The sequence below is a fragment of the Trachypithecus francoisi genome, unplaced genomic scaffold (assembly GCF_009764315.1).
Source record: "Trachypithecus francoisi isolate TF-2019V2 unplaced genomic scaffold, Tfra_2.0 Lachesis_group10, whole genome shotgun sequence".
NCBI lineage: Eukaryota > Metazoa > Chordata > Mammalia > Primates > Cercopithecidae > Trachypithecus > Trachypithecus francoisi.
The window spans coordinates 6,161,708-6,177,052 of record NW_022681455.1 but is presented as its reverse complement, the minus strand read 5'-3'; the positions used below and the strand labels follow the sequence as shown (position 1 = coordinate 6,177,052).

The 15,345-nt window shown below is 42.2% G+C and overlaps 1 protein-coding gene across 2 annotated transcripts in view; it reads left to right on the top strand.

Moving 5' to 3' along the window:
- Nucleotides 1-15,345, top strand: part of F13A1 (coagulation factor XIII A chain) — a 157,395-nt gene that overhangs the window by 83,114 nt on the left and 58,936 nt on the right. For both annotated transcript variants that reach the window (XM_033216116.1, XM_033216117.1), the window contains exons 7-8: nt 7,366-7,540; nt 10,345-10,483. In XM_033216116.1, the coding sequence (XP_033072007.1) occupies nt 7,366-7,540; nt 10,345-10,483 (314 nt within the window). The remainder of the gene's footprint in view (nt 1-7,365; nt 7,541-10,344; nt 10,484-15,345) is intronic.

Here is a 15,345-nt window from a genome sequence, read left to right as displayed (position 1 = left end):
CAAATATGATGCTTAGTTTCACTGGATACAAAATTCTTGGCTGATAATTGTGTTGTTTGAAGAGGCTGAAGATAGGATCCCAATCCCTTCTAGACTGTAGGATTTCTGCTGAGAAATCTGCTGTTCATCTGCTAGGTTTTCTTTTATAGGTTACCTGGTGCTTCTGTCTCACAGCTCCTAAGATTCTTTCCTTTGTCTTAACTTTAGATAACCTAATGACAATGTGCCTAGGCAATGATCTTTCTGTGGTGAATTTCCTGGGTGTTGTTTGTGCTTCTTGTATTTGGATGTCTAGGTCTCTAGCCAGGCCGGGGAAGTATTCCTCAATTATTACCGCAAAGGTGTTTTCCAAGCTTTCAGAATTCTCTTCTTCCTCAGGAACACCGATTATTCTTAGGTTTGGTCGTTTAACATAATCCCAGACTTCTTGGAGACTTTGTTCGTATTTTCTTATTCCTTTTTCTTTGTCTTTGTTGGACTGGGTTAATTCAAAGAACTTGTCTTTGAGCTCTGAATTTTTTTCTTCTACTTGTTCGATTCTATTGCTGAGACTTTCCAGAGCATTTCACGTTCCTAAACATTTGTCCAAAGTTTCCTGAATTTTTGCTTGTATTTTCTTTAAGCTATCTATTTCCTTGAATATTTGTCCCTTCACTTCTTGTATAATTTTTTGGATTTCCTTGCATTGGGCTTCACTTTTCTCTGGTCCCTCCCTGTTTAGCTTAATAACTAACCTCTTGAATTCTTTTACAGGTGAATCAGGAATTTATTCTTTGTTTGGATCCATTGCTGGTGAATTGGTATGATTTTTGGGGGGTGTTGAAGAACCTTGTTTTGGCATATTACTAGGGTTGGTAATTGTGGTTCCTTATCATTTGGGTAGGCTCTGTCAGAGGGAAGGTCTAGGGCTGAAGGCTGTTGTTCAGATTCTTTTGTCCCATGGGGTGTTCCCTTCATGTAGTACTCTCCCCCTTTTCCTATGGATGTGGCTTCCTGTGAACCAAATTGCAGTGATTGTCTCTCTTCTGGGTCTATCCACCCAGTGAGTCTACCCAGCTCTGGAGTGGTACTGGGCATTGTCCGCACAGAATCCTGTGATATGAGCCATCTATGGGTCTCTCAGCTGTGCATACCAGTGCCTGTTCCAGTGCAGGTGGCAGGGGGATACAATGGACTCTGTTAGGGTTCTTAGCTTTGGTGGTTTCAGGCTCTATTTTTGTGCTGGTTGGCCCCCTGCCAGGAGGTGGCACTTTCCAGAGAGCATCAGCTGTGGTGGTATGGGAAGGAACCAGTGGTGGGTAGGGCCCCAGAACTCCCAAGATTATATGCCCTTTGTCTTCCACTACCAGGGTACGTAGGGAAGGACCATCAACTGGTGGCTGGTTAGGCATGTCTGAGCTCAGACTCTCCTTGGGCAGGTCTTGCTTCAGCTACTGTGGGGGACAGGGGTGAGATTTCCAGGTCACTGGAGCTGTGTACCTAAGAGGATTATGGCTGCTTCTGCTGAGTCATGCAGATTGTCAGGAAAGTAGGGGGAAGCTGGCAGTCACAGGAGTCACCCGGCTCCCATGCAAACCAAAGGGCCAGTCTCACTCCCACTGTGCCCCTCCTCAACAGCGCTGAGTCCATTTCCAGGCAGAGGGCAAGATGGGCTTGAAAACCTGAACTAGTCTACCCATCTCCCAGCTGCAAAAGAAAAGGGCTTGGTTCTTCCACACCTGTGGAGTCTGCACACCAGATTTGCACCCTCCCCCAAGTTCTGGCCAGGAGGCTTCTCACCCCATTCAAATTGCTACAAAGTTCGGCTAGAGATTTCCTTCTCCATGTGGAGTTTTACCCTCTGCTCCTCTGTCCACCCTTCTGATGGATCTCTGTGGTGCCAGGCAGGGATGGCCTGCTAGGGGACCCAGCAAGCTCCCAGGGCCTCTCTGCTACTTTCTCTACCCCTGTATTTCCCTCAGCTCTCCAGGTTGACTCAGCTCCAGGGGAAGTCTGAACCTTCACCCACAAACAGACCTTCAGCTTCTCCAGTGGAGATTTGTGTTCGGGAGAGGAGGGTCTCCCTTTCCCACTTCCGCAGTTGGGACACTCACAGTATTTGGTGGGGGCGTCTCTCGGGTCCTGCAGGAGGAGTCTGCTTCCTTCAGAGAGTCTGTGGGTCCTCTCAGGATTGCTGGTTTGTTCTTGCAGTCGACCTGGAGCTGAAATTTACAGTGTAAGCCTCCACATGCTGCTTTGTCCGGAGGTGCAATCTAGTCCTGCCTCCCATCCACCATGATGGTCCAAATCCTTGGGTTCTCTATTTTAAGGACACTAATTATCCTAATGTTGTATCATCTTTGTCTTCCATAACTATGGAACTATTAGAATCTCTCTAAATAATTCATTACTTTGGTTTTTTATTAGTATTTTCTTTGATTATCTCAAGGTTTCTTCTATATCATTAATTTTTATTTTTAATAATATGTATTCTGTTTCTTGCAGCTTATAATTTATTATTAGTTCTGTAATGGCATGGTTTGATCCTTAATTTGTTGCCTTTGGTCTGTGATCTCCTAAAAGGTTGTGAGAAAATGACTTATGCTCCTTAATTTTGTTTTTTTCTACGTATATTTTTTCATGATGTCTCCCTCTCTCTCTTTCTGTCTCTTCCTCTGTATGCAGTTTCCTTTCCCTTCATTTCTGCTTAAACTTGCATCGCTCCTGTCTCTAGACATTCTATTTGCTGTAATAAATGAAATTCTCTCTTCTCAATCTAAAATTAGTTTGATAATTCCTCTGAACTACAATTTGAGGCCAATGTACCACATTCTATCTACTCTTCAGTACTCTGCAAGAGATTGGAGTGAAGAGTACAGTTTAAGAAGAGGAACAATCTTTGGTAGCATGCTTAGGGTCTGCTCTTTCCGTTACGATTCTCCTACATCTGTCATTCCAGAACCCACCCCTGCTAACTGGAGTTCTATCTCAGTTCCATCGGGGGATACCCTCGGCTTGTATTATTGCCCAATTGTGTTCCAGAATCTCTACCTCTTTTAGGGTGGAGGCCCTTTTGACCCTTTGTCACTCGTTTCTCCACAGCAGATGTTTCCACCATTCTGTTCAGAACAATTAAAAGATTAGCTTTTTTTTTTCTTTTTCTTTCTTTTTTTTTTTTTTTTGAGATGGAGTCTCGCTCTGTCGCCCGGGCTGGAGTGCAGTGGCCGGATCTCAGCTCACTGCAAGCTCCACCTCCCAGGTTTACGCCATTCTCCTGCCTCAGCCTCCCGAGTAGCTGGGACTACAGGCGCCCGCCACCTCGCCCGGCTAGCTTTTTGTATTTTTTAGTAGAGACGGGGTTTCACCGTGTTAGCCAGGATGGTCTCGATCTCCTGACCTCATGATCCGCCCATCTCGGCCTCCCAAAGTGCTGGGATTACAGGCTTGAGCCACCGCGCCCGGCCTTCTTTTTCTTTTTCTTTTGAGACAGGATCTCATTCTGTTGCCCAGACTGGAGTGCAGTGGTGCAGTCAGCTCACTGCAATCTCTTTCTTTCAGGTTCAAGCAATTCTCCTGCCTCAGCCTCCAGAGTTGCGGGGACTACAGGCATGTGCCACTATGCCCAGCTAGTTTTTATCTTTTCAGTAGAGACGGGGTTTCACTATGTTGGCCAGGCTGGTCTTGAACTCCTGACCTCAAGTGATCAATCTGCCTTGTCCTCTCAAAGTGCTGGGATGACATGCGTGGCCAAAAAGATCAGCATTTTAATTATATGTATTCCTTTCTAGATTTTGAAATATAAATGAGAAATCTCAGGTTTTTGGTTCGGAGCTGAGCCATGTTGTCTCTCTGCTTCACTCCATGATCTTCATCTTTTCTTGGCACCATGTTTTGAAGTGCATTGCATTATATTATGCCACTGAGGTTGCTGACAATGACTTTTAGGGGTTTTTGAAAATTTTTCCAATTTTGTAGGTAATATGGGAGGGCAATTTAGTGTAGCCTTAATGAAGTTGAATAATGCCTCCTGTACATAGTCCTACACTTGTATTGTCTACTTCACCACCAGTGACCTAAGACCAAGACACTATTCTGCCACTGGTCAAACCCTGAGTTCATGAGAGGGTGTTAAAACAGCCAACTGTGGCATGAAAAAGGACAAACATGTCCTCGAAGTGTCCTCCAAGCATATCTTGTTGTTTGGGAGAGGAGATATTATTTTAACCCTTTACATCTGTCACTAAAAACTTACCTCTTACAGGGCCTGAGCTCCCCAGAAATCAATGTTCTAATTAGAAAACAGTAGCTAATCTGCCCAAATGCTAATAAATGAGAGTTGTGATTTATCTAGCAACAGGGAACAGCTCAGCAGTAACAATTAAAAGGTCTGTAGAGGACAGAGCTTTTTTTCCTTACTCTTCCCCTTAGCTGATTGAGTTCAGCCCTATGCTATAAATAGCCCTTGTAATTAATGGCTGTTTGAAAATCAGTTATCGGGACCACAGTTTAAGAGCCTTTACCTCTGAAATTCATAGAGCCTATTTTATGTCTCAGTGATAAGGGAATGATAATGTGAATTCAAATCTAAACCTACCTACCCACAAAGACCCAGCCACATGATAGCCTACCAAGACATTCTTCAATCTTCACGATAACGGATACAGATTTTTAAATAATCAATCCAACTGCAAGAAGAAGTACTGATCTTTAATATGGCCAGAATGTTTGGCTAAAGCCTACTGCACCCTAGTAATTTCATGAATCTATAAGCTAAAGTCAAAATTTATATCAAAGGCATGAATTTGCAATTAGCTGAACAAGGTCTTTTAGAGACCCCCAAAGAGTTCATTTTTTTCCTACATTGAACAAATTAACAGCGTGGTTACTAAAGTTCTTCTTCACTTTAACCTGACTGGACACAGAGTTAAAGGGGGAAAATAGCATGTCTAAACCAAATTGAATAGTGATCTTCTAGACAACACTCCCCAGAAGGGACTGTCCTTGGGAAATGCCACTCAGTGCCAGAGTAAATCTCACATTTCAGTGAAGGGTTTGTCATTCACAGTACAAGATGCTTGCACATCTTGAATGTTTTCTTCTAGTATTTTTTATTTCATTCATTATTGCCTACTTACATAATACCCATGCAGAGCTCCTAGCAGGTCCCAGAGCCTGCCATATTGTTTCATGACACTACGCATTTATTAAAACTGTTTCTGCTATGTAGATGACCTTTTCTGGCCCGTTTGCATGTCATCTCCCTCTGTTAGGCCCCCAGCATCACCACCACCACCCTCCAACCTAACTGATAACTCCCTTCCTCAGGTTCCCACTCTACCTCTACATTTTTCTGTCTTAATATCAGTAATCTTTACTTCCACTTGATTGGTTTGTTGTCCATCTCTCTCCAGGCAGAAGGTCTTGTTCTTACTCAAATGTACATTTCCTTGTTGACTATACAAGTGATTGGTGAACAACTACTGAGCACCCAGTCTTTGCTAACCCTTGGTAAAATTCAGAAAGATGAAGATTTTTTTCCTTTGCCCCCGATGAACTGATAAACCAGTGGGGAAGGCAGACTTCTCTACAACTAGACACACCAAGTCAAAAAGAGGGTCTAGGCAGGTGATGAGGCTGAGTTGTTCGCTGGTGAGGCAGCAAACACAAAAAGCCTACCATGTTTTAATGTCTCCTCTGTGATTTTCATAATCAAAACACACATGCTTCAATCACATGTTTCACATTGCTTACTAATGTCTTTGCATCGTAACTCAGACCTGTGCTTCTAAACTAATGTGCACGCAAATCACCCAGTGATCTTATTAAAATGCGAATTCTTATTCAAGAGTTCTGGGAGGGGCCTGAGATTCTGCATTTCTAACAAGCTCCCAGGGAATGCCAACATTGCTGATTGATGAATGCCTCAACCAGCAAGGCTCCACACCATTGTAATGTCAATGTAAACATTGTTGAAATGGCACCAGTTTTTGGAAAAGCTCCTGGTCTCTCTACCTAGACTCTTCTGACTGTAATTAAACATGATCAACATTACACCAAGAGAGGTAGATTCAGCAGTGCCCAGAAAAAAACTGGCACGATGTCTTGGAACTGTTACCTCTTGGCCTTTGTTTTATTATCTAAACACAAAAGGTCTTTGCTTCTGCACGTTAGGTCTGCTGCTACAAGATGAGTGTAGTCTGAAGGTGTGACAGGTTTTTCCAGATATTCAAGATTGCCTTTCTCTGCTAAAGTCTCTTCCATATTTAAACCATAACATACCAGGCTCTTTATGGAAATAGAAATACCTTCTAAGAAAACTCTAAAACTTTAATCAGTTTAAACAATCATAAAAATAATACTTAAGTGAATTTTACAAAGGAAACAAGAAACTCTGGGCCAGGCATGGTGACTCACACCTGTAATTCCAACTCTTTGGGAGGCTGAGGCAGAAGAATCACTGGAGCCCAGGAGTTCAAGACTAGCCTGGGCAACATAGGGAGACCCTGGCTCTACAAAAAAAAAAAAAAAAAAAAAAAACATTTAAATTAGCCGAGCTGCATTTGTAGTCCTAGCTACTACTTGGGTGACTGAAGTGGGAGGATCACTTGAGCCTGAGAGTTCGAGTCTACATTGAACCATGATCGTGCCACTGCATTCCAGCCTGCATTACAGATTGAGACCTTATAAAAAAAGAAAGGGAAGAAAGGAAGAAAGGAAAGAAGGAAGGAAGGAGAAAGAAGGAAAGAAAAGAAAGAAAGAAAGAAAGAAAGAAAGAAAGAAAGAAAGAAAGAAAAGAAAGAAAAAAGAAAAGAAAAGAAAAGAAAAGAAAAGAAAAGAAAAGAAAAGAAAAGAAAAGAAAGAGAAAGAGAAAGGAGAAACAAAAACAAAAATCCTCTGTAAGCATCCCATGGGAATCTATTAATCTATTTTCTTAACTCTTAATGATTCCATGACAACATCTGTTAACTTTTTCAATTTATTAGAATCTACCACTCAAAATGAAAGTCAAAATCCATTAAACCACTACTTTCTCATTTGTGAGTTTTGAATTCTCTTTCCAAGTGGTCAAGATCCCTACTTGAGCTTTTATCTTTTGTAGGTCTTCTTCCTCTCTTCCCCACATCATTCTTGAGCACTATTCTAGCCCAAACCAAGTGTCCTGTGTATGTCTTCTTCCAATCAGGTAGCTGTCACACTCCTCCTATCTGCCATTCAACTTTGCCTTGCTATAATAATATGCTATTTAACAGGCAATCTTGGTTGTTTGGTCTCCTCCTCCTACCAATACCATATGGCAATGGTAGCCATAGCTTGCGCCATGCATAGCCTGGAGTAGACAAACCTAAATGAACTTTCTTCCTTCTCACTTCTCATGGACTCATTTAGGTGAATGCCAAAGATGACGAAGGTGTCCTCGTTGGATCCTGGGACAATATCTATGCCTATGGTGTCCCCCCATCGGCCTGGACTGGAAGCGTTGACATTCTATTGGAATACCAGAGCTCTGAGAATCCAGTCCGGTATGGCCAATGCTGGGTTTTTGCTGGTGTCTTTAACACATGTAAGTATCCAATTGAGTAATTTCTTTTTAATGTAAAGGAAACTTCACTTTAAGACATTTTATCAATAACCTAACAAAGAGACATCGCAGCCCCTGTTGGCACTATGGAATTTGTGGGTGAGCATTCTGGGATATAGTCAATGCATAATTAAATTGTAGTGGGCCAAATATGCTCATAGTCTCTCTTTGACTGCAGAATCTTTATAGAAAGAATGATAGACTATTTCCTGTGTAATCCATCACTTAACACCCGAAGAAATAGAGAGTTACAGTAAGAATGTTGAGAAAAAAGCCATTTTCTTTTCAGCCACCACATTTTTACAAAACTAAAACAGTTAAAACTAAAATAATAAATAAGGAAAGATATATAGTGCTTATTTGTCATTGAGAAGTTGTATAAATATGCATATTTATTTATTATTGAGAATTTTATAAATATATCTACTTAATTTTTATCCCAGTTATGGAAAGTATTATAGCAGGTGGTCTCATATTCATTTTTACACGTCTCAATGCCCCTGAGCAAATTAGAGATCAGAACATAATGAACAATCTTTCCCTCTCCAGTTTCCCTACTAGTTTTTAATCCACCCAACATCCAATCTGTAGACGAAAGTATATGAGAACAGAATTATTCTCTTTAGCGTCATGCATCATTTTTCAAAGTGGCATTTGCCTCTCTAGACCCAGACAATATTACAATTAATTCAGTGAATATTTTAAAAATACATTTATTTCAGTATGTCTTCATCATTGGTAACGATTTTCATTCACAAGCCATTTCTACAGCCTTGGAGAAACGTTAAGCTCAAGTTGGGGTGTCCTTTCTGCCTGCTCATTAATAAAGAATGTTTTACCCAGTTAACATTTTTTAAATCAAAAACAAAGGGAGGGGCTGGAGGCTGGAGGGAGGTCATTTTAAAAAATGATTACATAACCTGTTTGTTTTAGCTCAAAGTCTCAACAGTCTAACACTTGGTGATCGAAGTCAAAAAAATAGTCATGAGTTTTGTTTTGTTTTCCCATAGTATCAAACAGGATAAGATTATTTTCTTAGCCATTTAAATATAACCCAGGGAAGAAGGAATATGTATTTCTTTGGAGCAATAAAAATCAAAAATATAGTCCCCTAGAAGCACTGGTCTCTGAAGTTCCAGATAAAAGCCTGAACTTCATGGTAGGTTAAAGGTTGGAGGTCATCCCCTCCCTTGAGGCTCCCAAGTCAAGACAAGGTAAAAGATGCCCAACAGAGGCAACCACTCTTGTGAAATGATTTTAGGAAGACAGAAAGGACCCAAGCCCTCCGCATGCCTACAATTTCACTATGCCAGTGTAATTTCTTCAGGCTCACAACCAGATAAAATAGTGAACACCTTATATCCATTCATGTCTTTGGCATAAAAAGCAGGCTTTGTGTGGTAAATTAAGAAAAGGCAGAAACACACTGTGGGGAAGTCACAATGAGAGTAAACCTGAAGATAGAAACTGGGGGAAGGAAGAACTGGTGCCCTAAAGTCAAGCCTCGCTTTCTTGAAATTACTGAGTAAGGCAGACTCTTGACCAAGTTGTGTCTGGGATAACGTGAATTAGTGTTCAGCCAGAAACAGAGGGAGAGTTGCAACCGTTTTATCGGTAAGACCCTGTGTGAATAGGGCTGCAAATCAAGACAGGAAGATGAGAACAGGAGGCCTGTGGCAGCTGCCAATGTTGTTTGGGGCATTAAGATCAAGTCCTTCAAGGAGGGAACCCTTGAATCTCTACCAGACTGCCAGTTTGGACTTCCAAGGTTGTTCTGTTGAAGGAGGTGGGTAGTCTTTGGTTAAAAATGCTAAACTATTCTGAAGGAGAAAATAAAAAAGCAAGCCAAGTCATTAATCTTAAAATTGTCAGCTGAATTATTTTCAATAAGCCCTGATGTCTGGCATCCTGGGAGCCAGGGAGGGCATTTGTATTAAGTTTAATCAATAGGTACATATGGCAAGAAAGGTATCCGGGTAATTTATTATCTAACAATTAAAATGAATCTGTGGTGTCACCCTCCAATGCGTGTCACAAAAGTAAATTCTGGCCAAGAGAGCAAATTCCACCAAGGACCTGCTCTGTAAATTCCTAACTTCCCATTAGTGGGTTTTTGAAATTGTATTTGGCCGGGCGCAGTGGCTCAAGCCTGTAATCCCAGCACTTTGGGAGGCCGAGACGGGCAGATCACGAGGTCAGGAGATCGAGACCATCTTGGCTAACACAGTGAAACCCCGTCTCTACTAAAAAAAAATACAAAAAACTAGCCGGGCATGGTGACGGGCGCCTGTAGTCCCAGCTACTCGGGAGGCTGAGGCAGGAGAATAGCGGGAACCCGGGAGGTGGAGCTTGCAGTGAGCTGAGATCCGGCCACTGCACTCCAGCCTGGGCGACAGAGCGAGACTCTGTCTCAAAAAAAAAAAAAAAAAAAAAAAAAAAGAAATTGTATTTTCAGGAACACTGTCCCATTCATGGGACTAAAATAATACTATGTTGATGATCATAGCTTAGAAACGAAACAATTATAACCCTGTTGGAATTCTACTCTACTTGGCTTCATTTGACACCAGCTGCAATTCTGAAGGATCCAACAGCAAAATTCCTCTCTACCACCCCCCATGGGGTTGAATGGCCACCCTTCTCCAGCATGCAACATTTGAGGATAACATGTCCAAAGGGCTTTTCATGTTGGTCAGGAAGGAAGTCCCCTACAAGAACACTTTTTTTCACTGTGTGTTTACTAAATTCTGGTGATGTGTTTAGCTGTGGTCTGTCCTTTCCTGTAGTTTTACGATGCCTTGGAATACCAGCAAGAATTGTTACCAATTATTTCTCTGCCCATGATAATGATGCCAATTTGCAAATGGACATCTTCCTGGAAGAAGATGGGAACGTGAATTCCAAACTCACCAAGGATTCAGTGTGGTGAGTTTGATTGACAATGGCTTTGGTTGATGTCACATTATAGTAATGTTACACATTTACCACAAGATAGACTCAGTCTGATGTTTCTTTCTGTTCTGCTTTGAGGACTATTCAATAGCATAGGCAGAAAAGTCTGGTTGTCAAAGAATGTCTTAGCAAATGAATTAGAAATGTTACTGAAGAGACAGTTTGGGTTCCTAGTGATAAAAATCAATCATTCCTTATAATAGCAACCACCAAAAAAAAAGGTCATAGTTTTAGCTGCTGCATATGCCTATACTAGTTCCTCTCTACTTTGATATATTAATCTTACAATTCATAGCAGAAGTATTGGAGCCAAGCGTTCTCCGGGTCAGTGCCCCAGAAGTAATAGAGCTAACATTTATTAAGCACTTACTATGCATCAGTCTTTATGCATGCATGATCAACTCCAATGCTTCTTAGTTTTATCAGGTGGAAGTTATTAATATCCCCATTTACAAATGAGGAAACTGAGGCCCCAAAAGGTTTGCTCATGGTCATACATCTGGTGAGCTGGGAATAAACCCAAGTGCTTCTGACCGTTAGCCAAAACCTTTTAAATAACTTCAGCAGTATAGGATTTCCTTTTGAATGTAAAGATGAGATTCTCCTTGATTATACTGTCACCTTTCATTGAGATATAGAAATGGGAGTGGCGCTGAAATTGTTCCCCAAAACCAGCTGTGGGGTTTTCTCACTGCCCTGAACAGCTTCACCACAAACTGTCTAGAGGGAGCTTAAGATCCCAGGGAAATTCTATTTTTCCTTGAGACCCCCTAAGTCCAAATCAATACACTAAGAAGAAAGGAAAAAAATCCTAAGAGTTTAAATAGAAATAATTTTTATCAAGGTCTGTGTGGGAGGAAATTGGAGCATAAGTTCCTCTGTGGTCAGACATTAAGCTAGGTAGAACTTCTAAGCCAAAAATGAGTCTCATGCACAAATAATAAAGCTAAAACACTCTCTGTTGTAAAAGTATCCAAATGGGGATGGTAGGAAGTTATAAGTTCATTTTAAGCAAAACTAAAAGTTAGAAGTGCCTGAACTTCCTCATGTTATAGGAATGGATCCTAGTTGTAGGAGCAGTATTAACTCCCCAGCAGAGGCATACATTCATTGGAGAATGTTGAAATGAAATTGCTGAATGAGTAGCAAAGTGCTACCATGAATTAAAAATAGTACAGTTCATTGGAAGGGAATGAGCTAAGCCATAGTAAGCTGGAGGGCACGTGTAGCTGTAAATTGAACAGAAATATAAAGAACGCTTTAAGCCTACAGAATTATAATATCTCAGCCCTGCATGTATATGGAATGACAAAACAGACCAAAATAGTCACCCAAAAACTCATTGCAATTGTTAAAAATGACAAAAAGATAGTTATTTGGCATTCTCCATATCTCTTCCCTACACACACACACATAGCCTTTGTAGTTAAGTGCAGTTCAAAGTTATCCTTCCCAGCTCCTTGACAGATACCTCCCATCATCAAATAAGTCCCTATGGGGCACTCCAACAAATAACCCCACAGGCCCTAAACAGAATTACTACAAAATTGTGAAGCTAGATCTTGCTCTTGGTACCCTGTCCTCTTCGATCAGGTCCCTGCTCCAAATTACTTCCCCTTTCCCTGACACTGTTTGTTCCTTTGTTGCCTTACTCAAATATCCCATCACCCTGGGACTGTACTTCCTGGCCTGGGACTCCCCACCCACCTTCCACTGCAGACCACTGCCCGAGACTCCCCTTCCTTTGCCTGTCTTGTAGTAGGTTTTCAACGCAAGATGCTTGATCAGATGCCCTGACTTACTGCGGGGCTGAGGCCAGCACAACTCAGGACGTTCCCAGACCACGAAGCACAGGAATCAAAAGGCTCAGTGGGATCTGAGGCCAAGGCTTGGCTCTGTTACTGCCCAAGCTGTGTGACCTTGGGCAAGGCACAACCTCTCTGTGCCTCTTTTCTCCTCTAAAGCGGAGAGAACAATATTCCCTGCTTCACTCAGCACAGAGCTGAGCATAACAGGTGCCTAATGAACGTTAGCGGCTATTATTGCCTTCATTATTAGTCACACAGCTGGAATCTCTTGGAGGCAATATGTTTCCATCAACCCAAGTACATCAAAGTGGTCAGAAAAAGAGGGATGCCCAGTGTCCTAAGATGACTTCACTATTTCTGTTACATTGGGGTACTTTTACAGAAGAAGCGGACACTTGGCCTCACCAGTGCAAACACCCATGCACCTTAGAAGTTATAGGTGGTCCAGGAAAATAAGAGTATGGCTAAGACCCTCCTGGATTGAGGAGGCTGGTGATGGCTGTCCCCAGACATACCAGCCAGGGCATGATCACCACAGTCACACCCCTCTGTCAAGCTCTGGCTTGGGCAGCTACTTGCTGTGTGGCTTTGAGAAAATGATTTCACCTCTCTGAGTTTCATTTTCTTTATCAGTAGAATGAAAGTAATCTTAGTAGTTACCATTTCCTGATGGGATGGCTATAATGATTAAATCAGGTCATCCAGGTAGAGTGCTTACCATAGAGGTGGGCCTGAAGCTGATTCAGTTAGTAAGAAGCAGGGGCTGCCTGAGCATTAGGGCTGGTGAGGAAGGGTGAGGGTGAGCGTGGAGGCTAAACAGGGGCTGAGGTGGGGGTAGGAATGATTTGTTAGGCATCAGCTGACCTCTGTGAGGTCAGGCTGGCAACACGTGGCCTGATGGATTTCCTAGCAAGGATCTCAGGAGCCATTGGCCTCATACTTACCTCCCTCCACAGGCTCTGGTCAGACACACCCACCTCAACCTATCTTCCCCGCTCTGGTATGTGGCTGGGGCCCCTCTCCTCTCCAAGTAAAGGAGACCTGAGAATTATCTCTCATCCTCCACCATCTATTTCTTCTTCAACACTCAGGTCCCAGTGGTCCACACTTTGTGATGAATCAATTTGTCCAGTTAGGTCTCAGTGACTCAGGATGTCCTCTTCTCCATGACTCAGCCAAATCTCAGCCTGCCAAATCCAGAAATCAGCCAGTAGAGAGGCTCAGAGGAAGAGTACAAGAGGGTGTATTCTGCTCGCCACACTCCAGAGCCAGGAGTGACAAGTTTGGCTCTGTCTCTTGCTGTGACCTTTCTCGCCTTATTACTGCAGACCATCAAGGACGGACTGCTTCCTGGTTTGCCACCTTAGGTCCTCTGCATGAAGGAGGTTTCCCTCCAAGAGGGAGCCTCACCTCAGAGGGGCTACAGTTTTGCAAAGAGCGGCCCCACTATTGACACCAACAGAAGCCATGATCTGGGCTCCTTAGCTATTCAGGAGAAGGCTGGGGACTCAGGAACCTCAGAAGGGCACAGTGGGCAGAGTAATTAGATCCCAGGGTAGCACATGAAACCCCAAGTGGGCAAATGCAAGGTAGCAGATCCCAGAAGGAGCAATTTTGGCTGCCTGTCCCCAGCGTGCTGATGAGTTCTGAATTATATGTAACCTCTGGGGGGAAGGCAACTATGAATCACTGTGGACAGTTCAATGAAGACGCTTGCTCAATGTTTAGCTGCAGTGCAAACATCAAATAGGAATATGAGGGCTCAGTTAGGAGGGAGTCAGGGCTACTTAGAGGGGCAGGGGGACAGCAACGGTTTGGCCTCACCTTGGAAGAGCCCAACTTGATCACCTCATTATACAAAGGTCACAGTCAAAATGGAAACAATTTTAAAAGACAGAGATGGGGCACTTACTAGGATTAAGAAAGATTTTTCAATGAAAGGCTTCACTCCTTCTAAATGAAGAAGCCTCCCTGTGTTCTTTTGCTGGAGTAAGTGTGGTCTGATAGGATGATTCTGGGTGAGGATTGGTGTCCTCCTCTCAGCTTTTCCCCACCAGAATGCACCCACCCACGGGGGGAGCAGTGTCTGATCTATTTTATTTTTGTTGTTTTGTCAGCCTGTAACAGTGTGCAGGGCATAGAGCAAGCACTGAGTGAACAGAATTGGTTGGAAAAAAATTGTAATGCATAAAAACTCCATGCTGCAATGGGTGGTCTTAATCTATAAACAAAGCTTTTTCAAAGCATATTTTAGAGCAGAAATTAACCAGTTTTCACACCTGGGACACTGCCCTAATCAGTGTGTAATCCTAATTATCATGCCCTCAGTACTCATATGGTGTTTTACACATTGTGGGTGCATTTTTGAAATTGAGACTGTTCTATACATTATTTTAGATGCTCTGTATGACTCATCTAGTTGGACTTTTATATTATAAAATTATCTTCAATTTTAATCACTGTCTGCAAAGAGGAATGATCTAAACACGAATTCCAAATAAAATAGTATAGAAGAAAAATTCAGAATGTAAACCAAACTGCTTAAAGATGCTTAAGGGTTTGTAAAAATATCCTGTGATGCATCGCGGTTGCCAATTCTGGACAGTTATCGAAGATGTTTATTTTCAAACATTTTCTTGTTAACTGTATTTCTGGCCAAATTGGTTTTAGGAAATCACTTGGAGTTAGACCATGAGCCTTATCTTTAGAGCACTGAGAATATACACTGAAGGCACACAATAGTGTTGGAAAAAAATATTATTTGCCACCTTCAAAGAATAAAACTTCAAAGAATAAAAGTAGCTCATGTTCACAAAATACTTTTTTTTTTTTTTGCAATGCCCTGATTTAAGTGCTGACATGTATCAATTTACTTCTACCTCTTAACAGCATGTTAAGGTAATTACTGTTATTGACACAGTAACTTAACCAAGGCCCCAGCCAATAAGTGGCAGAACCTGAATTACAAACCTAAGAGGGCTGAACCCAGAGCCCACTCTTTTTAAAATAACATCCTTATTGACCAGG